The sequence below is a fragment of the Trachypithecus francoisi genome, unplaced genomic scaffold (assembly GCF_009764315.1).
Source record: "Trachypithecus francoisi isolate TF-2019V2 unplaced genomic scaffold, Tfra_2.0 Lachesis_group4, whole genome shotgun sequence".
NCBI classification, from domain to species: domain Eukaryota; kingdom Metazoa; phylum Chordata; class Mammalia; order Primates; family Cercopithecidae; genus Trachypithecus; species Trachypithecus francoisi.
In genome coordinates, this window is record NW_022681469.1 from 60,836,964 (window position 1) to 60,858,793 (window position 21,830).

The 21,830-nt window shown below is 37.5% G+C and overlaps 1 protein-coding gene across 2 annotated transcripts in view; it reads right to left on the reverse strand.

The window, feature by feature from the left end:
- SEMA3C (semaphorin 3C) overlaps positions 1-21,830 on the reverse strand; it is a 347,210-nt gene that overhangs the window by 180,506 nt on the left and 144,874 nt on the right. The window contains exons 1-2 of one of the 2 annotated variants that reach the window (XM_033192841.1): positions 6,259-6,776; positions 4,115-4,255 (exon numbers count right to left, since the gene is read on the reverse strand). In XM_033192841.1, coding sequence (XP_033048732.1) covers positions 4,115-4,217 — 103 coding nt within the window. In that variant the 5' untranslated portion in view covers positions 4,218-4,255; positions 6,259-6,776. Of the gene's footprint in view, positions 1-4,114; positions 4,256-6,258; positions 6,777-21,830 lie in introns of those variants that run through there. The other variant, XM_033192842.1, reaches the window with a different exon arrangement.

Genomic DNA, 21,830 nt, shown 5'->3' on the forward strand with positions numbered 1-21,830 from the left:
AAAAAAAGAGAGAGAGAGAAGGAAAATGCTGTAACACACAGCTGAGAACTAAATACTTCTTAGTAACACAAACTGAGAAGATTCAATACAGCCAGAGTAAACATCTTCCAAGATTAACAGAGAAATCAGGAACAACTGTTTTTCTTTGCATTTCTTGGGCAACCACAACACAAAGTATTTCAACAAATGTGCCTTGTAATGCTAATGCTACCAGAGCTCATAAAGAGGCAATTTAATATTTTGAGTTTATTGCCCAATAACAGTTCATCAGCTTTGGGGCTTAGTTCATTAGTTCACAGGGGTTATTTGTTGAAAGTGATTTTAAAAGATGTTTTATACAACTCCATAGTCTTTCATTTATATACTATCAAAGACCTCCAGACTTGGCAGCTTTATTAGTAAAAATTCAGCACAGACAAAAGGGAAAATGAATCACTAAGTAAATAAATTAAAAAAAAAAAAAAAAAAACAGGGCCAGGCACAGTGGCTCACACCTGTAATCCCAACACTTGGGGAGGCTGAGACAGGCGGATCACCTGAGGTCGAGTTCAAGACCAGCCGGGCCAACATGGTGAAATCCAGTCTCTACTAAAAGTACAAAAATTAGCCAGCCATGGTGTTGCGCACCTGTAATCCCAGAGACTCGGGAGGCTGAGGCAGGAGAATTGTTTGAACCTAGGAGGTGGAGGTAGCAGTCAGCCGATATCCCACCATTGGACTCCAGCCTGGGAGACAGAGTGAGACTCTGTCTCAAAAAAAAAAAGAGAGAAAGAAAGAGAGAAAAGAAAGAGAGAGAAAGAAAGAAAGAGAGAGAGAGAGAGAGAGAGAAAGAAACAGGTAATCCTATGCAAGTCTAGTGCTTACTCATAAAATACCTATTTCCAATACAAAACTCTCCGTCAGTTTTCTGTTTTTAAACCATTGCCATGCATACGCAAATGTGAAAATCAGCCATGGGCTGGAAGATTGGCCAATATTAACTAAGGAAAAACTTATACTAAAGCATTTGTGTGAACCTCATATTCATTTGCAAAGCTATTTGGCATAAAATAAGAGTTAGACAAATTACAAAAGAAAATATCTATTAGAAGTCACAGGTCTCCACACAGAAGATGTAAGTAGCACAAATGTAACTAATTAATAACATCTGAAGTACACTCTGCCACAGGACTGCTGACCATCTGCTTGACCTTGCCCTAGATCAACAGGGAAGGTGAATCTGTAAATCACTGTTTTACAAATGTTATCACTCCATTATTTCACCACAAGAAAAAGGGATGGAACATGAATGGGAGAAGAGACTCATTGTTCTACACACCTTAAAATTGACTACGATGCTTATTACATGAAGTAACACAAGACTGAGTGGTTTCTTCTCAAGTTCCACCCAGAGAGAGACAGGCAGGGGACCAAGTTACAGTGATGGAGAATTCAAGACAAAAGAGCCAGTAGGTAAAGTAATTACTAATGACGAGAGAATCTAAAGGTACTTAGAGATATAAAACAAGTAATGCAAATGACCTCTGTCTGATACAACTTGAAACTATCTGAACTTCCGCAAAACACCGTTCAGTTGCTGATTTATTGGAAAACAGTAATAGAAATTTAGAAATATGAAGTAAAAGTATACATCATAAGTATTTAAATATACATTCTTAAATACGTTAACCTCATACAAAGCTCTGTATTTTGATGTTGAGAATAAACTGCTTTGGAGGAAACTTAAAAACCTACTTGGTATAATCCTCAGATGAGTCATCATTTGACTAACAAGAAACTTGAAGTAATAATAAATTTGGAAGAAGCATGTCAAGCAGGTACACTGTGAAATCTAAGAAAACCGTATTGTACCAAGGTTTAAAATTCGTACATTTTGACAACTGTTTTTGCCTAATACTTTTCATATACCTTGCGTATGTAGTTCATTGTAGGAATGTTTAAAATTATTGAGCTAGAAATTGTGGAATTTTATTAGATGTATTTTCACTGTTGATACATCTCTTTTAAACAGTATTCAAAATAAGTGATTTTCTCTCTCTCTTATTATTTGCTCTGTTTTTCTCTCACTTCCTAAGAGTACCAGTAATACACTTGAGAAGAACAAAATATCAGGAATTATAGAACTTGGAGATCAACAATTCATCATGTCATGTTCTACGTAAGTTTCAAGTTAAGGCAAGTCTTATTCTGCAAGAATCTGTTTTGAGTTTGAGAGCATTAAAAATATTAGGCATATATTTTTTTAAATCCCATCATTACTTCTAGCCACTGTATAGCAGAGCTGTCACTGTCTTACGTAGTTCTGAAGTTTGGTTCTAAAAGATTATACTATGTAATTTCCTTCTGTAAAATATGAATTCTAATTGCCTTTTCAAATACATAATTGGTTCATTATCTCTAGTGACATCCTTTTTGTTAATATTTACATTAATTTGGATTAATTTTCATGTAATGGAAAAGAGAGCAGGTAGAGACCTCTATCAGATCACTCCATCTCTACATATACTAGGAAAAATATAGAAAATAGAGGGGAAATTGCACTACTTCTTAATTCCCATTCTCTTTTATTTGAAAAGGTATTTCATGGTTCTCAATTTAGGAGAAAAAATGTGGGTAGTACATAAGATGCTTTAGTAATTAAGGGGCTAAAAAGGATACTTCAAAGGGTCTGTCTTTCCATTCTTCACAACTTAACTGCATGGCTATGGGTTTTAAGGGGAAATGCCTGGCATGGAGGCTAAGGAAGCAATTAGAAACTCACACACTCTAAGTACCAAATATGGCTCCTTTGGTGCTTATGACAACTGTGGGGAAAGCACTGGTGACTTAAAAAGAAAAAAAAAGACAGCCACTTGACTGGTACGTGTCAATCATTCTGCTATTCGAAATTTGAGGCTGGGCGTGGTGGCTCACACCTGTAATCTTAGCACTTTGGGAGGTCGAGGCAGGCGGATCACAAGGTCAGGAGGTCGAGACCATCCTGGCCAACATGGCGAAACCCCGTCTCTACTAAAAATACAAAAATTATCTCGGTGTGGTGGCACACGCCTGTAATCCCAGCTACTGGGGAGGCTGAGGAAGGAGAATGGCTTGAACCTGGGAGGTGGAGATTGCAGTGAGCCAAGATCATGCCACTGCACTCCAGCCTGGTGACAGAGTGAGACTCTGTCTCAAAAATAAAAAGGAATTTGAAACCACAAAGAGTTTCAGAGACACCCTGCTATAGCAAGGTCTGAGAGTATATTGTTTATCAAATGAAAGAAAAATATTTGAAAAGACACTAAAGTTTATGCAGACAGAGTTGAAAGAAGTAATAAAATTATAAATGACCTTGATTGGCAGGATGGTGTTCCTCATCCACGTCTTGCTCCATCTGTCCAATTAGTATGGGTTACTCGACTAACCACATTCATTCATCTGTAAGTCCTTTGAACTACATACATTAAAGCTCATGCAAACCATTCCCGCAGAAGACCTTGCACCTTTTATGTATGTGAAAATCTGAAATCACACCCATTTCCCTAAGCTTCTGAGGACATTTGTATACAACAACAATCAAAAGCATATTTCCAATTATTCTTTTAGGTCCTTTTCAATTAATTAGGGGACTATGCCAATCTCAGGAAATCCTTGTGGAAAAAGAAGAAACACCATTAGAACAACACACGGAGTAACTAGTTTTGAGACGGATGCCCAAAAAATTAATTGGGAGAATTTTTTAGTAATTGAACCTGCATAGCTCTTTCTGCTGCTGAGGATTAGCACAAAGGGGCAATTTCTTAACACTACCAGGTGAATAGTAAGATCAAAGATGCTAGGCTTTGAGCTTGTGCCCATCTCCCCCATGAGTACACAGACAAGCACAGAAGAATTATTTTATAAAAAGCAACATCTACTATAAGCATTTTCATAAATATTGCCTCAGACCCAACAGAGGGTTTTTGTCTATTAACGAATCACTTAAAATAGCTACTGTCCTCCAAAAAGCAGCCCAAAATATTTTTAAAATTAATATCCAGTAATATTTTATACTCTTAATTTTTGAATCTGGATAAGGAAGAAAACAAAACTTAAAATAACATTTTTTTCCCAGAGTGTTTATCAACTCTCTTACCATCAAATGTTAAATAAACTCTTGCTTGGGGCTGGGAAGATCCTTTTACACAGATAGAACAAATAAATACTCCAACCAACACGCAAATTTTCCGGAATGCCATTTCTTCAGATATGCAAGTTAATATCCAAGGGAAAATACCTTTAAGAGAGAGAGAACAGGTTTGTTATATCTCATTTCACATTTTAGGAGTAGGAAAAACCAGCAATCTAGACAAAACACCCTATTCACAAAAGAACCATCTGAACTTTTACAGTAATGCCAACAGTAGGAGGTGCTCTGTCTTTGCTTCTCAGACGTGAAAATGTGGATTTCATTCATTTGTGTGGGGAAGTCTTTCCAACAAGAGAAACTTTCATCTTCCAGTAAATTGATGCTACCATCAAAACAGAACAAAGCAGCGAGGAAAAACACTGATACCCAAAGGAAAGCCCAATATTTTAACGGATCTTCTCTTTAGAAATCCATTACATTAAAAAGACTTGAATAGCATTGTGCTAATAGATTATGACTGGATGAGAACTCTTTCCCCAACTAATGTAATAGCAGTAGCAAAATCTCATACGAGCATTCATGTGTACCTACTCACTTCTATAGTCATTAGCTCTTTTGGAGTAATTGTCTCTGAAATGGTGTTTCCTTACATAAATCTATGTGTCCTCAATCCTTGATCACTAAAGTCACTGGAATCAGTTATCTGCCATTTTATCCAGATGACCAAGAAGCAGTTGTTAAATGATGCAGATGAGGTAACCACGGACTTGTGCTAAATTCAAACCAGTGACCTAGCAGTGAGCAATCCAGTGAGCCATGTATCCACCAATGCATATTTTAAATAAATCCACCAGAAAGTGGGCTGTCAAAATTCCTAAAGATAAATCAAAGAGACAGGTGTCACTGCTTGAAACTATAGATATAAAATTGGTACATGCTATTAACTAATATCCAAATCCCAAGGCCACCAGATAATGTGTTACCATAAACCTACAGGAGCTCTAGTGGCTACATCATGTAAAATAAACTCAGGAGCATCAAAGAAACACAATCATTTTGCTTCTACCATAATTATACAATAAAATGACCCAACAGTCCAATAAAGAAATTTATTTTTACAGGTTACAACAATGCTGATCTTCATTATTTGGCTTTCAAATTAAAATTTCATAGTCAAAATTATTAATTTCTTTGTAAAAGCCACTAACAACTGAAAAAGATAGCTTCATTAATACAGAATACAAGGAAGAATTAAACGGAATACGCAATTTTAAAGAAAAATTGTAAGTAGATTTCCTAGGTGGTGCATAAGAGAGTTAGAAATGAAATTGTACGCTTCTTTTACCACACAGATGGAGGAAACTCTAGAGATGTTTGTGTTGGTAATTTTCAAAAGAAACAGTTTCTTCCTGCTTCCACAACCTCTTCACCCTGTCATCCCTAAATTAACTTAGAAGAAAACTGATTTTATGGGTGACTTTCCTTAGTAATTTGCCCCTTGGTTCTGTTGACTTTATAGTTAAAGCCAAAAGAAAAAAGCTATTAATATGCCTAACCTTTGTTATGTTTACTGAGCAAGTTGATATTATTTAAACTTTTCTTTTTTTTCATATTGGTATCTTACCTTACATGTTTCTCCCAAAGGTACATATACAACCAATTGCAAAGAATACTGGAGACACAATGGCAGGTGAAACGAAGATAGTCTACAGGGCAATTTGATTTACATCCTACCTAGTGATGAGGAGTGAGAGACCGAAAGCCAAGTGTTTTAAATATGCCCCCGCCTCCCCAACAGTATCTTACAAGTTCTTCCCTTTAACTCAGACACAGACGTTCCTCTTGGTGTTTTCACTTCTGCTGATCGCAAACTAGTAACACATAAGAAAAGAATTCTCTTGTATCCTCTGGAGCAATTTTGCCTTGCAAGGCACTGTAATACTCAACTTGAAACTCTCCGCAGGTGTCACCGCCTAAAGAAACAACTCGAGCTGGACTCTCAGCAAGGGGAAAGCTTCCCTGACAAACTGCGTGTGCTCTTAAGAAAATGTCCAGGCTTGAGCACACCAATGTATGAAAAGTCAATATACAGGCCAAAAAAGTTATACTTTGCTAAATTTGTAACGCGGAAAACGACCAATTTAGCTTACCGAGGTTGGAAGAAATCAGCACGGAAAAGTCATCAATTTGCTACCGGGGTTGGATCCGCTTGTGTCTCCAGTCCTTTTCCCAGACGACCTTATTTTCTAGCACGTCCCAAAGGTGAAATTCTTTCTTCCCGGTCCTCTGAGTTTCTTTGTAAAGGAATCTCAGCGCCGCAGTGCCGCGGCACCCGGATCTCTTCTCCGCGTCGCTCAATCAAGCACCTCGGAGTGAATGGAAAGTGGCCGGACGCCTGGGGCGAGCGCTCTTGGTGTCCGATTACAGCGCCGCAGCGCGCGGCTCCAGCTGCCCCGGCGCGCCGCCCAGCAGGCTCGCATCACCGCCGCGCAGCCCCGGCCGCATCTCCGCCGGCCGCGAGGCCCCACCCCGAGCGCGCCCGCGAGAGCGTGGCAAGGAGCCGCGGGGGCGGGCCGGGCGGGGCCGACCCTTAGAGCCCGCGGCTAGCCAGACGCAAGAATGCGCGGCCGCAGGCTGTGCCCTAGCCCGGAAACTCTGCTCCTTTCGCAGTCCGCGGCGGAGTGAGCAACTTACAGGGTGCGCTCTACGCTTTTTGTTGCCGGCGGCTCTTGGAAGACTCACACAGGCTTTGCCTGGCCGTAAATATCAAAGTGCAAAGCAGTTGTGGTTTTTTTATTTTTTTTATTTTTGCCAAGGAAGGATCACTGCAGCCTTTTAAGGCAAAGAGATGCGTTTTTAAAAGGACGTGAGTTTTGTCCTTTTTCTGCTGCGTGTTTTATTGTTGTTGTTTGTTTTTTGTTTTTTTTTTTTAGAGACGGAGTCTCGCTCTGTCACCAGGCTGGAGTGCAGTGGCGTGATCAAGGCTCACTGTAACCTCCGCCTCCCCGGGTTCAAGCGATTCTCCTGCCTCAGCCTCCCGAATAGCTGAGACTACAGGCTCCTACCACCACGCCCAGCTAATTTTTGTATTTTTAGTAGAGACAGGGTTTCACCATGTTGGCCAGGATGGTCTGGATCTCTTGACCTAGTGATCCACCCGCCTGGGCCTCCCAGAGTGCTGGGATTACAGGCGTGAGCCACCGTGCCTGGCCTCTGCCGAGTATTTTCTGAAACAGGTCAAGATAAACGACCATCTTGTTGCACAAGTGTATCCTTTTAATGGGTATTGTTTCCTATTGAGTTTCCTTAATGCCCTGAAGGCAGTAATTCTGCTGACCCCTCCACATTGACTCATACCCAGTACGTTTCCCCCCACCATACTCCCAAACATAATTACACGAAGAAATTATTTCACAATTCTATGTTGAGAGGCTGTTCTGAGTTATGCCAACAGATTGCCATAACCACACATCTACAGAAACAGAGGTATATTTCCAGCATTACTTTCAGGTACACTCGTTAAACTCTGGAACAGACTTTGATGTTTAAGTGAAAATTACTTCTCCGGACCACAATAAACTAGATATTTAAACATCGGAAGAAATGAGCTTTGATCCCCATAAAACAAGCAGGTACTTGCTTAAAATCACTGTGGCCCACAGCCCAGCAGATGTCACTCTACAGAAGGAACGTGGAGTGTAATTTCTCCACCTTATACCTGACAATTTTCTTCACATAATGAAACAGAATCATTAAATTCTTATAAACTGTATCATAGAAAACACCTCTGGGGGTGCAAAATCATTGCTCGGTGGGAAAGTCGAATGAAATCTCAGGTAGGCGGAAGATGTGAGACGCGTCTTTTATGTGTCTAGGGCCCACCTCTTGTGTTCAGTAAACATAAACGTGTCTCAGACTCATGCTGCATAGTCAAGAAACGAAGGGATCAAGTCAAATAATGCAAATTTAAGAGTTCAAAAATACTATTCCGGGGCCAATATTATCTCCAAACTTCAAAAACTTACTATAGTAACAGTTAAAATTATTTTTTTGTGATGATGTGTGAGAAGATCCTTGACATAAATTTGTAATAAGGAATTTCACCCCCAAAAAACTTACAGTATTAAAATCCGGATGTCAATGTGAATAAGCACTATGCGTGCTTCTCTGAAATACTTCTGAAACTCAGTAAGATCCAGGTTATATGTTCTGCACTATTATCCTCCTAGTGATATCTCATTCAGCATTTATATATTAAGCAGGGAGAAGAATAAATCATTAGATGAGCGTGAGGATTACATTATGTAATTATTAATTTAGAAATGAGCTGCTAGAAATTGATCAACACATTCACGTAAGATGGAATTTGTTTATACATTTTAAGTTTGAGAAGACCACGATAAAGAGTTGCAAGATGAAATGCATCACATATGGTGTGTTTACAAAGGAGCTTAATTCCAAACTCAATTTACAAACACAAATGAATTAGCTCAATCTGTTACACATTCAGGGGTTTGGAGGCCTTGACAAATAGCTTAGATTTAAATCACAGTCCATGAAATTTGTGCCGAAATTCCCTCAATGTTGCCCAAATAAACCTCTTTTCAATGTGCTCCTGGGATTTAATGGTATTTGCTTAGCTCTGAGACGTTTACAGTTGGCCACACCTCAAAATGAATCATAAAAATACTGATAGGCTTTAGCCAAGATAGATTCAAGCGCAAGGCCACAGTGCTCATGCTGGCCAGAGACTTAGGCCACAGAATGGAATTTTAACAGTGATAATAGAAGCCCCTAAGATTAGTCTCTGCCCACATTTCCCCACACTGCTTAAAACACCTTGACGAAAAAAGACGTGCCTAAGAAACATTGCTGGGCACTGCCACGTTTTTAAGACGTCAGCTTTGACTGTCCTTACAAGCGGAAAACAACTAATTGAGAACGCTGTTTTTGGTAAGGGGGACACTAAATGGATCTACAGGAGTAATGGCACAACTAAATTTAGAGAGCACTAATTACAATGTTTGCACCCAGCAAAATGTTTTAGACAAACAGCCAAACTAAAATACTTAGGATCACTTTTATTAAGATGTTTTAGAAGTGGTGCAGTGTCTTACACACTGAAGTGTCTCTGCCTGCCAAGGTGTAGTGGGCATATTTTTAATATTTTGTGTTTTTAATGGTCCTGAGGAATGCTATTTAACTTAAAACTCTAGCACCGATTTTGAGTTACATACTTTTCTTCAGGAGTTTCTGCAGCTATACGTATCTTATTTCAAATTTAAAGAAAACAGATTTTTGCCTATGATACAGATGAGTCATGTAAATAAACTCTACCCTAACCAGAGAATATTAATCCTTCAGAGGTTAAAAATTGTCTTATTATTTAGTCATAACTGATGTTTGTAATAGAAAATAGATCGTGTATTTGCCAGGTACCTTGCTTATTATCTGCATAGCATTCTTTAATGAAGTGACACTTTTCCATGAGAGAACGTTGAAAGTTTGCCCAAAGTCAAATGGATAGTAAATATTAGAATAGGAGGAGAAACTCAAGCATGATTGCCTTAATGTCTCATGTTTTTCAATAAGTTTCAATAGCTTCCTCTTACCTTTTTTGCTTAACTTTTTTCTCCTCTTTTCTACTTCCCTCTCTTTCTCCTTTATTCAACTTACATATGCCATCTTTTTAAGTTTCCTGAACTATATCTTTGGAAAGTCTGAACTTCCAATGGTTACTTACTTTATTTACATTAGCCTTATGTCTCCTTGGGTTACATTAGCAGCTCTGAGACCAAGCCGGTCAAACAGGTCTAGTCTAGAAATCTGTGTGTGAAGTTGCTACCTACACAGCAAATAGGCTTTAATATTTCCTCTATCAAATCATTTCTAATTTTTCAATAGGATGCTTGCATGTCTATTTTCATTCTTAATCCATTGCTAATCTATATTGCTGACTGTTTTTTCTCTGTTGATATGTACTACTCTATGCTTCTCAAACTGTAGGGTTCTTGACATTAAACAAAATAAACTGGCAACAGTTGTTTGCTCTGGAGAGGAATATTGGCTAGAAAGATTTCATGGTTCACTCTGTTTTACATTTATAATGTTAAACGAGGTGAGTGTATAAGCTATTTCAAACTTCAAAGTTTAAGTCCTCTATTTCTTTAAACATATCAAATATATAAAGCACAATATTTCCCAACTCAACCAAAATAAGAGCATATTGCCTCTAATGTTTATATATTATAATATTGCATGTATAAAGTAGAATAGTAAAGAATGTCAGTAGTAAGAATCCATTAGTGAATTTACTTCTTTAGTACAAAAATGTCATGTGTGCATGACAAAGGTTGTAAAAGAGTTATTATGATCATTCACATTTTCATCACTAGCACAAAATGTGAATTTTCTATTTGTTCTGTGTCCTTCTTGGAGTATTTGATGTGAAGCCTCAGTGAAGACAGAGTATATGTATTTGAGGTTAACTATATACAACTATGGTTGCAGAGAATCCCACAATTACTTAATAAATAACGTTTGCTAGTTGAATATATGCACACACATCCACAGTCATGTCTTGAGGAAAGCCAACAGCTTTTATGAATCATATTGGATCTCAAGCTCTCTGTCTCTACACCTGGAACTACAAAACCACTTCCCATATCTGTTCTCACAGGAGAGCCATGAGAGGCCTGCATAAGTGCCTCTGATTGTCAGATGCATGTAATGAGGCTCAAAAATAATAACCAGCTGGAGCAATGAATGCAGGACTGTCAGTTATGGCTAATTGACTCCCATCTACAGCCCTTCGAAATGGGCAAGGGCCTTTCCATATAATCTTCAAATTTTACTATTGTTATCCTCTTCTTGGACTTTAAATGGTTGACTAGAAAGTGGAGTATTAAATTGTGCAAAGAACTTTCATATCCTAGCAGATGCATTCTCATAATGAAAGTCACATGAGAAATCCTGCTGTCTTCTCTACCAGTGAGTTCCAGGAGGGAGAGGGGGCTGTGTAGGAAATTTGCAAAGAATCAACCGCTTATTCAGTTTATTTGATTTATTTTTCGTCATGAGGCTTTGAATTTTTTTTTTACTTTTTAAGTTCAGGGGTACATGTGCAGGTTTGTTATATAGGTAAATTCATGTAGGGGGTTTTGTTGTACAGGTTATTTCATCAGCTAAGTATTAAGGTTAGTTTCTGTTAGTTGTTTTTCCTGATCCTCTCCCTCCTACCATCTTCCACTCTGTGATAGGCCCCAGCATCTGTTGGTCCCCTCCATGTGTCCATGTGTTCTCATCATTTGTGGCATTTAACAACTTTAAAGAAGGAGATACAATTTTCATTATTCAACAAATATGACATAATTTAAGATATAAAGCTCTTGGAATATATTTCAATTAAATCTTTTTCCTTGATCAGTTTTGTCCACTGCAATGGACTCATTGAACTTTAGACGAGAGGAGTACCAGAAGGAGCAACATGATTTAAAGGGCATGCATTATTAATAGACATTTGAGGAAGTGTATTTCTTTCAATCTCCATAACAGCCCTAAAAAAGAACATATAAGTACCTCCATCATGCAAACAAGAAAGCCAGTCAGAAATTTGAGGTGCCTTCCCCTACTTTCGTCCCTAGGCGATAAATTCAGGTCTGCCTGTCCCACAGTCCATGTGTTTCCTGCTTTCTACTACCTCTTGGCAAACACTTCTAATAAAAAGCTCGGTAAATAAGAAATGGGAGTGGAGACTTTTACTTTCCTCCTAGGCTCTTTCGGTCCTGAAGAAGGTTTTCTGTTTTAGTTGGATGTTTATCACGTTACAGTTCAGATTTGAATGATAAATACAGACATTGTACCTTCACTAAAATTGCAGACAGCTTGAGAGCAGAAACAGTGTCTAATTCTCCTTAGTATCATTTAGAATACCAAAAACCAAGATGATTAATGAACAGTCTTGGCAGATAAATGGAGAAGGGGTTTAAGGAATATGGGTAGAAGCAAAGAGGGAATCAACAGCAAATTGACCACATAAATGATTACACATTCTAAAACAGAAAATCGTATGAATTAGTTTATTACCCATCCAAGTACATGTATAGTTATATAAATTAAATCTATTCTCTTTAAATATCTAGGTTGTTACTCACGTAAATACAGTAAATGAAAACCCAGAAACAAATTTGCACAGTGGATTCAAGCCTAACAGGAAGTTCATCAATATCAAGTGTAATTTTAAAATTAAAAGTCACAGGTTACCTGTTTGCAAATTGTCACCAGGGTTACTGAAGTCTTTTGTTCATGTACTGAAGGATAAAGTTGCAGCTTATTTCCATGGCTTATACAGTCTCTTTCCACTGCTTGGGTCAAGGTTAATTCTTCACCCCTTCTCGCTCATTCCTTCTCCTGGCACCTTAAATTCTGTATGTATCTGATGTCTTACCTGACCGTTGTTTGACTACACTATTCCTCCTCACACTTCCGTGGCTTTGCAAATGCTCCTCTGTCTTTAATACATCCTCTCTATAATATAATAATTTTCTTTAATCCTAAACAAAATTAATCAAGTCCAAGATGGCATATATAGAGTTGTAACTATATCAATTTTGATGTCAAATAAATTTACATGTAAATCACCAATTCCTAACTTACTAACTACATTTTGGGTATTGTTTGATTTCCACTTCTAGTATTGTTATTTGTAAAATGAGAATTAAAGCAACTACCTTTAGGTTTATTGGTTAAAAACTACAATGTGTTAGTTAATTACTACAGTGTGTGTGAACACCTCCCTCACTTTTGTATTCTCAAGTTTTTTGGCTATATCATTTAATGTTACAATTATGTGAAAATTTTCTCCATTGACTCCCAACAGCTCCAGAGTAGGACATAGGAATTGTAGACATTTTGTGGCCAGCTAAAGCCAAGTCTTGGCACGAGGTGACAGCTGAATAAATGGTTGATCGATTAATTAAACTGATCTTTTCTTTTCTTTTTTTTTTTTTTTTGAGGCGGAGTCTCGCTCTGTCGCCCAGACTGGAGTGCAGTGGCGCAATCTCGGCTCACTGCAAGCTCCGCCTCCCGGGTGCACGCCATTCTCCTGCCTCAGCCTCCCGAGTAGCTGGGACTACAGGCGCCCGCCACCTCGCCCGGCTAGTTTTTTGTATTTTTAGTAGAGACGGGGTTTCACCATGCTAGCCAGGATGGTCTCGATCTCCTGACCTCGTGATCCACCCGTCTCGGCCTCCCAAAGTGCTGGGATTACAGGCTTGAGCCACCGCGCCCGGCCTGATCTTTTCTTTTAATGATGATTTGAGGACCTTGAAGAGCTAAATAAAATATATTATTGTCACTGAGACTGTGGTATTTCAACACATATGATTTCTTACAGGATTCTTAAGTAATCACTTTCCAAGGTTCATAATTTTACTCCAAAGGTAATTAGGTTTGTATTATCCCCTTTAGACGATAGTTAAATTTGATTTTGAATCTGTAAAAACTTTGGGAACATTTGAATTGGTTTGATTCTTGATAATCAGCTGCCACAGGAACAGGTGGTTTGGATTAATTCTTTTTTTTTTTTTTTTTTTTTTTGAGACGGTCTCGCCCAGGCTGGAGGACACTAGTATGATCATCGCTAACTTAACTGCAGCCTCAACCTTCAGGGCTCGAGCAATTCTCCCACCTTTGCCTCCTGGGTAGCTGGGACTATAGGCATGCACCACCATGACCGGCTAGTTTTTGTAGAGACAGCGTTTCCTTATGTTGCTCAGGCTGGTGTCCAACTCCTGCTGGGCTCAAGCAATCCTCTTGCCTATGCCTCCCAAAGTTCTGAGATTACAGGCACCAGCCACCATGCCCAGCCTTAAATTCTCTTTTAAGTTTTAAAAATTAAGAATCAGAAATTACGTTTTTAATTTTCTGTTAATAGATTAGAATAAGATTCCCTGAAAATCGTATCACAGTAAAAATAAAAAGAAAATATGATTACAACGAAACTAGTAGCAATTCCTGGCATAGGAAGGAAAAAAGTTTTCTAGTACAGAAATTCAATATAAATTTGTTTTTTCTCGTTTCACTGTAGTTTTGTTTCATTCTGGATTTCTTCTACTAAAGTCTTAATTCAAGGCAGCAAAAACATAATTCTTTAAAACCTAACTTATCTACTAATTGTATTTTTATATTTTCATCGATTCTGTAAGTTTCCATCTCAAATTTTTTCTTTATTTTAAAGGTAGATATCATTTAAAATAATCCATATGTAAGAATCTGGAGTTAGCTAATGCCTTTATAACAGCATGACTTTTAAAACTTGCTTTACAAAAGGATTCTTCATCTGAAAGATTCCTTTAATTAGCAACTTCCCCTAATACATTCAGATTTTAAAAATTATATCTAGATTTTCAGAAAATGTCTATGGTTTAAATGAGAAAAGAACTAAAAAAGTAATACCAGTTAATCAGTTTTAAAATGATATGATGAATAGACTAATTTAACATGTTTATAATTATTAGCATATTGGTTTAGGAATATGCTGTTTATTGTACATATTTATCTACAGATAACACATATCAGCTAGGAAGAAAGGAGCATTTGTCCTTCACGACCATAGAAAATGTAAGTTTTGCAAAAGTAAACCTTGTCGGGAGGTATTGCACTGTCGCCATAGTGCTATTGTTGGCTATGTTTATCACTGGTCCCTTAGAAAGTATAAATGTGTACCTATAACTCCAGGGAAATCTTCTTTATGGTTGCTACAAGGATAATATTTTATTTAGAGAACTTCCTCTTTCAAAATAAACTATTACTCTTCCTGGCTTTTTAAATCCCGCCTCTCACATGCCCATATACACACCTCTATTTTTGAAGAAGTGTCTTCTTAATTTTTTTAAAACAGATTCTTACTCTGATACTATAAAGTTTAATTAAAAACATTAAAATAAATTTCAATAGTATTACAACATAGGCACACTGAAGTCATGATCTTGATTTTGATAGTATACATCAGATTTGTGTATCCATTATTGATGTTGTCATCTGTCTCTCTGTGTATTATGGACCACATTGGAAAGCTCTGCAAAGTACAACAGACTTTCTTCAATATTTTATTGAGAAATATTTCATTATTTGACTTCCATTTAATTTGTCTTTTAAATATGCATAAGCTCTTTGGTCACAATATATTGCCTCTCCATAGGATTTATGTCCTTTAACATTATATGATAAACGTACTTAAGTACTTTATTATTATATCATTTAGTCTTCTAAGATTGCTGTATATTATGATGGAGAAACAAATGTCCTTTAACATTACATGAAATAAGCACATTTATCATGTAATGTTAAAGGATACTTTATAGACTTTATCATATGATACTTAAGTACATTTATCATATAACATTAAAGGATACTTTATATTCAGAGCCACTGAAACTATTGTTGAGACAATATGGCCATGGTCTGCCTGGAGGGAGAACATCCCAGAGGATGTGGCAGGGCTAGATGATGATGACCTGTGTCCAGTTCCCCAAGCCAGATTCCTTACACGTAGCTGTGTGGAAGGAGTGGAGAAGGGTGGAGATGCTTAGTACAGCTTTCTGTCTTCCCTATGTTTCATTCAGATGTGTTTCCTTAGTGTCATGGTTAATACTGAGTGTCAACTTAATTGGGTTGAAGCATACAAAGTATTGATCCTGGGTGTGTCTGTGAGGGTGTTGTCAAAGGAGATTAATATTTGAGTCAGTGGGCTGGGTGGGCACCATCTAACTAGCTGCCAGCATGGCTAGAATATAAGCACGCAGAAACATGGAAAAAGAGACTGACCTAGCCTCCCAGCCTACATCTTTCTGCCTTGCTGGATGCTTACATGAAATATGCATTACATTAAATAAGCACATTAAATAAGTATCATCATATAATGATACTTTATACTTTATATACTTTATCCTTTATGTAGTTTAGCATTATATGATGTGTGTACACACACACACACACACACACACACACACACCCTCACACATACACCTGGGTATGGATGGTTTAGGCATATGACACATTTATACAAAATATATGTATTTAACTCTTTTAGTCTCCCAATTTAATTTAAGGCTCTTTAACCCCATAGCCATCTGTTGCTTTTATTCTTTTAGCACTTCCTTCCTTGTCAGTCTTTTTTTTCTAATTGTGGATAATTATTTGATAAAACAAAATACTATAAGAGTATCTGCAAATTCATTTCTTTTAATGAAGAAAGTAGCCTTTGGCAACACTTTAAACAATTACTGGCTAAATACTGCACTGGTTAACAATTTGAAGATATGGATATTGCATTTTTTAAAATCTTCTAAGATTGCTGTGTATTTTCATGGACAAACAAATGTCTTCTTCTTTTAAAGCTTAATATTTCCCCCATATTTAGACTTCACAAGAAATTTCTTCACCACTCAGTATAAAATAATTGTATACATACACAAAAAATGATTAAAATACATATACAAAGTGTATATATATATAGGGAGTATATATAAAAGGGATATATATATATAAAGGAGATATATAAAGAGATATATATAGGGAATATATATATAAAGGGGATATATTTATATAAAGAGATATGTATATAGATATATATATATAAAGGGGAGTTTATTAAGTATTGACTCACACTATCACAAGGTCTCACAATAGGCCATCTGCAGGCTGAGGAGCAAGGAGAGCCAGTCTGAGTTCCAAAACTGAAGAACTTGGAGTCGGATGTTCAAGGGCAGGAAGCATCCAGCAAGGCAGAAAGATGTAGGCTGGGGCTAGGTCAGTCTCTTTTTCCATGTTTCTGCGTGCTTATATTCTAGCCATGCTGGCAGCTAGTTAGATGGTGCCCACCCAGCCCACTGACTCAAATATTAATCTCCTTTGACAACACCCTCACAGACACACCCAGGATCAATACTTTGTATGCTTCAACCCAATTAAGTTGACACTCAGTATTAACCATGACACTAAGGAAACACATCTGAATGAAACATAGGGAAGACAGAAAGCTGTACTAAGCATCTCCACCCTTCTCCACTCCTTCCACACAGCTACGTGTAAGGAATCTGGCTTGGGGAACTGGACACAGGTCATCATCATCTAGCCCTGCCACATCCTCTGGGATGTTCTCCCTCCAGGCAGACCATGGCCATATTGTCTCAACAATAGTTTCAGTGGCTCTGAATGATGTCAGCATTACTCAGGAGGGATTATAGGATAAGTTGTGTCCCCTCAAAAGATATGTTGAAGTCCTAACCCCCTTGTACCTATGAATGTGACCTTATTTGGAATTAGGGTCTTTGCAGATGTAATCCATGTAAAATGGGGTCATTAGGTTGGTTGTTAAGCCAATACGACTACCTTTAAAAGAAGAAGGCAATGTGAAGACAGAGGCAGACATTGAACTCACGCTGCCATAAACCAAGGAATACCTGTGGTTACCAGAAGCTCAAAGAGACAACAAAGGATCTTCCTCCAGAGCAGGGGTCCCCAGCCCCTCGACTGCGGACCGATTGAGGTCCCGAGCTCAACCACATGAGCTTGCCTCCTATCAGATCAGGGGCAGCATTAGATTTCCATAGGAGTGGGAACCATACTGTGAACTGCGCATGCGGGGGATCTAGGTTGTGCTCTCCTTGTGAGAATCTAACCAGTTCCTGATGATCTGAGATAGAACAGTTTCATCTCGAAACCATCCCCCACCACCCTCCCCCTGCCCCCCTTCATGGAAAAACTGTTGTCCTCGAAACCATCCCTGGTGCCAAAAGGATTGGGGATCACTGCTCTAGAGGGTTTGCAGGGGGCATGGCCCTACTAACACCTTGTTTTGGGACCTCTAACCTCAGATATTTGGGAGAATCCATTTCTGTTGTTTTAAGTCACTCAGTTTGTGGTTCTTTGTTAGGATAGCCGTAAGAATTTAATAAATGTTAATTTTCTGTCCCCATTCCCTGTATTATAATATCATCTTTCCCCTCGATCATAGTACTTATTATAAATTAACACTCCGTTCTCATAAAGTGGAAAAATTCTCTTTCTTCTGAGCTTCAGACTCCCGACTTGTCAAATGTTTTCAATAATGTTTTCCTCTCGTAATTGTGTAGTTTAAGCCAAATAAGAAACATGAAATATCTGACATATGAGTCAATGATTCTTTAACTCCTTCAATAATTTTTAACAACATTTTCTGATTAAATATCACCTTAAGTTTCTCAATTTCGTATTTATTAGTAAAATTCCTTCAAAATGTGTACTGTCTTCAAATATTTTATTTAAAACTGAAGACTTACACATATCTATTAGACATCGGTATGAACTTATGCTTATCTTAACACATAAATACATATGGTTATATAAATACATTTGGATAAATATAGTTACATATATATATATATATATTTGTGATGGTTAATTTTATATGTCTCAACTTGGCTGGACCCCATGTCCCAGCCATTTGAGTAAACATTATTCTAGGTGTTTCTGTGAGGGTTTTTGCATGAGACCAAAATCAGTAGATTTAAGTTGTTGGCTTTTGAGCAAAGCAGATTTTCCACTGTAATGTGGTAAGGTGTCAGTCAATCCTTTGAAGGCCAGTATGGAACAAAAAGACTGACCTGTTCTGAGCAAGAAGGAATTCCGCAGCAGACTAGAAACGTAATGTGTGTAATGTGTGGGTTTCCCACCTGCCAGCCCATCCTGAAGATTTTGGATTTGTCAAGCCTCCATAACTGCTTGAGCCAATTCCTTATAAATAAATCTCTTTACATGGCTGGGCATGGTGGCTCACACCTGTAATCCCAGCACTTTGGGAGGCTGAGGTGGGCAGATCACAAGGTCAAAAGATCGAGACCATCCTGGCCAACATGGTGAAACCCTGTCTCTACTAAAAATACATAAATTAGCTGGGTGTGGTGGCAGACACCTATAGTCCCCGCTAATTGGGAGGCTGAGGCAGGAGAACTGCTTGAAACCGGGAGGCAGAGGTTGCAGTGAGCCAAGATCACGCCACTGCATTCCAACCTGGCAACAGAGTGAGAATCCATCAAAAAAAAAACTCTTTACACAACCACACACACATACACTTTCGACAAACCCTTATACAGTATGTATACATGGCTTAGTATGTGTATATATCTATATGTATATATATAGATTATATATATCTCCTAGCTTTACCCATTGAGAACCCCTAGAAGCAATGACACCACAGTAGTAACAAGCACACTCGACACCCAGAACTTGATGTCTAAATACTATTCTCCAGTGAAAACTAATGAGGGTTCATTGAAAAAGTGGCTAACTTTATCATGAGCAGAAAAATAAAAGATGGGTCTAGAGCACCTTGTAGTTTCAAAAAGTAAAGTACTCAAAAACAAAAGAATGTGACCACTTAAAAAAGGCATAAATAACCTAAAAGAGCTCTCAATGGCCAAAACTACAATTTGAACCACAAATACGTAATATAACATAGTACTGGGTTATAACCTAAAGTATAATGTAAGTATACATGAATACATGCTGATATAAAACAAATGACTGAATAAATGTTTCTTTCAGAAGAATTCCAAATAATATGTGTAGATAATCCCCAGTATAGGAGGTGGAGCTTACTTCCTATCCCCATCTCCAATGACTCACTTACAAAGAATAGAGCAGGAGAAAGAATAACAGTAACTGCACAATGGAGAAACCTGGAAAACACTACTTTAACCTGATAATCAAGGATAACCACATGAGTGGTATAATCTGGATACCATATACTTCCATTGTGATATGAAGAAAAGGGGACTTCAACTCTGTTGTAATCTTTCCAAAACCTATAACCACAGTCTATTCATGAAAAATACAGACAAACTCAGATTAGAAGACATTGTGCAGAATACCTGGCCAGCACTCCTCAAGATTACCAAGGTCATGCAAAGAAAGAAAAGAAAGAGAAACTCCTACAGACCAGAAGAGACGGGGAAGACATGAAGACCAAATGCAGTGTGGTACCCTAGGTTGGATCTGGCACATAAAGAGAACATTAATAAAACACCTGGTGAAAGCCATAAAGCCTGGAGTTCAATTAATTATAATGTATGGTGTCAGTTCCTTAGTTCTGATAAATTTATCATGGCCATGTCAAATGTTAACAATAAGGGTAATTGCATGAAGGTTTTGAGAACTGTCAGTAATAGCGTCACTTTTCTATAAATCTAAATCATTACGAAATAGGATTTTCTGGAAGGTAACATCAATCTAAAAAAATGTAAATAGTAGAGAGAGGCTTACAATGAAAAATAATATTTTTCTGGCCATTGGATCTTTTCCTGTAGTCCTGTTCTCCACTTTTAAACATTTATAATGGTCTATATTAATATTCTAATTTAGAGATTATCTTTGGTGTTCATGGAATTATAGGTGGAAGTAGAGACCTCATATCACATTTGCTGTTGATCGTCTCTCCCTGTGAGAGATCATTATTTATTCGTTTAGTTTTTTATGTTATAAATAATATCCTTTTATTTCATCAACAATAAACAAAATTTCTTGAATACACATTTTATAGGTTGTGTATATTATGACTACCCACAACTTCTTCAGCTCTTCTCAAACTTCCACTTATTAGTAGCTAGAACATTTTATCATGTGTTGTCAAAATTAGTTACATTTTATTCCATTTTGTAGCCAAAATTAACCCTTCTGGTCTTTTCTATAGCTTAGTTTATAAAATTGAAAAGCGAGAAGTGGTATTCTTATGTCCATCTAAATAATGTCTGTGTGCAACCAAGAGGTATGCTGCCATACCATTTTCTTTCCTATCTAGTGCTGTTCATTTCATCAATTTACTTTTTTCCTTTTTTTCTGCAATATTAAGGTGACTTTCTTTTTTTTCCTTGTAGCAGATATCATGTTTCATGTTTTTCAGAATTCTCAAAAATAACAAACCTGTGATATCCCTCTTTTTTTTTCCCCCCTCCTGAAATGATTCTTTTCTCTAACATTCTATTCTTCTGCTTTGATCTGGGCTGATTATTCTGTAAACCATGTGGTACAATTCTACATGACTATTGAGGGTTAGATTCTCCATTTACCAGATTCAAGATGTCTATCTTCCTCTTTTTGTGTATTTGTATACTCCCTGTTTTCTTCTGGAATGCGTATTTCAAGAGCTTCCTAAGAAAGGCTGTGTGGAAAGTAATATTAAAATATCTTAATTTTGTGCCAGTGAATACTTAGTCCACCATTCTCTCCACACAGTCCAAGATGAAGATTGGTTAACCCTGAAGACATTGTAGCATTTTCTTCTAGAATCCGATTTTGTTGTTAGGTAGTCTGATTCTAGGTTGATAACTATTCCTTTCTAGTGGACCAGTTCACCGTCTCTTTTAGGAATTCCTCTTTCTCATTGTGATACTGAAGTTTCATAATACTTTGCTAAATGCATATCTTAAAAAAAAACAAGAAGGAAAGCAAATTTTATTATGAGTGCACATGTGCAGAGGAGTAATACAAAATATAAAAACTCAAAGAAATGGCCAGATGGTTGATGTTTTTATGCCTTATTGAGGTTACAGTAAGAATAGGAGCTGAGAACATGCAAAACAGGTTATGGTGGCAAAAAAGGTTATGGGAGGAGGAGAAGATGAATAGTAAATGTGTATCTCTGCAAACACTGTGTTGAGAACTGAATTAGACCTTTTTATCT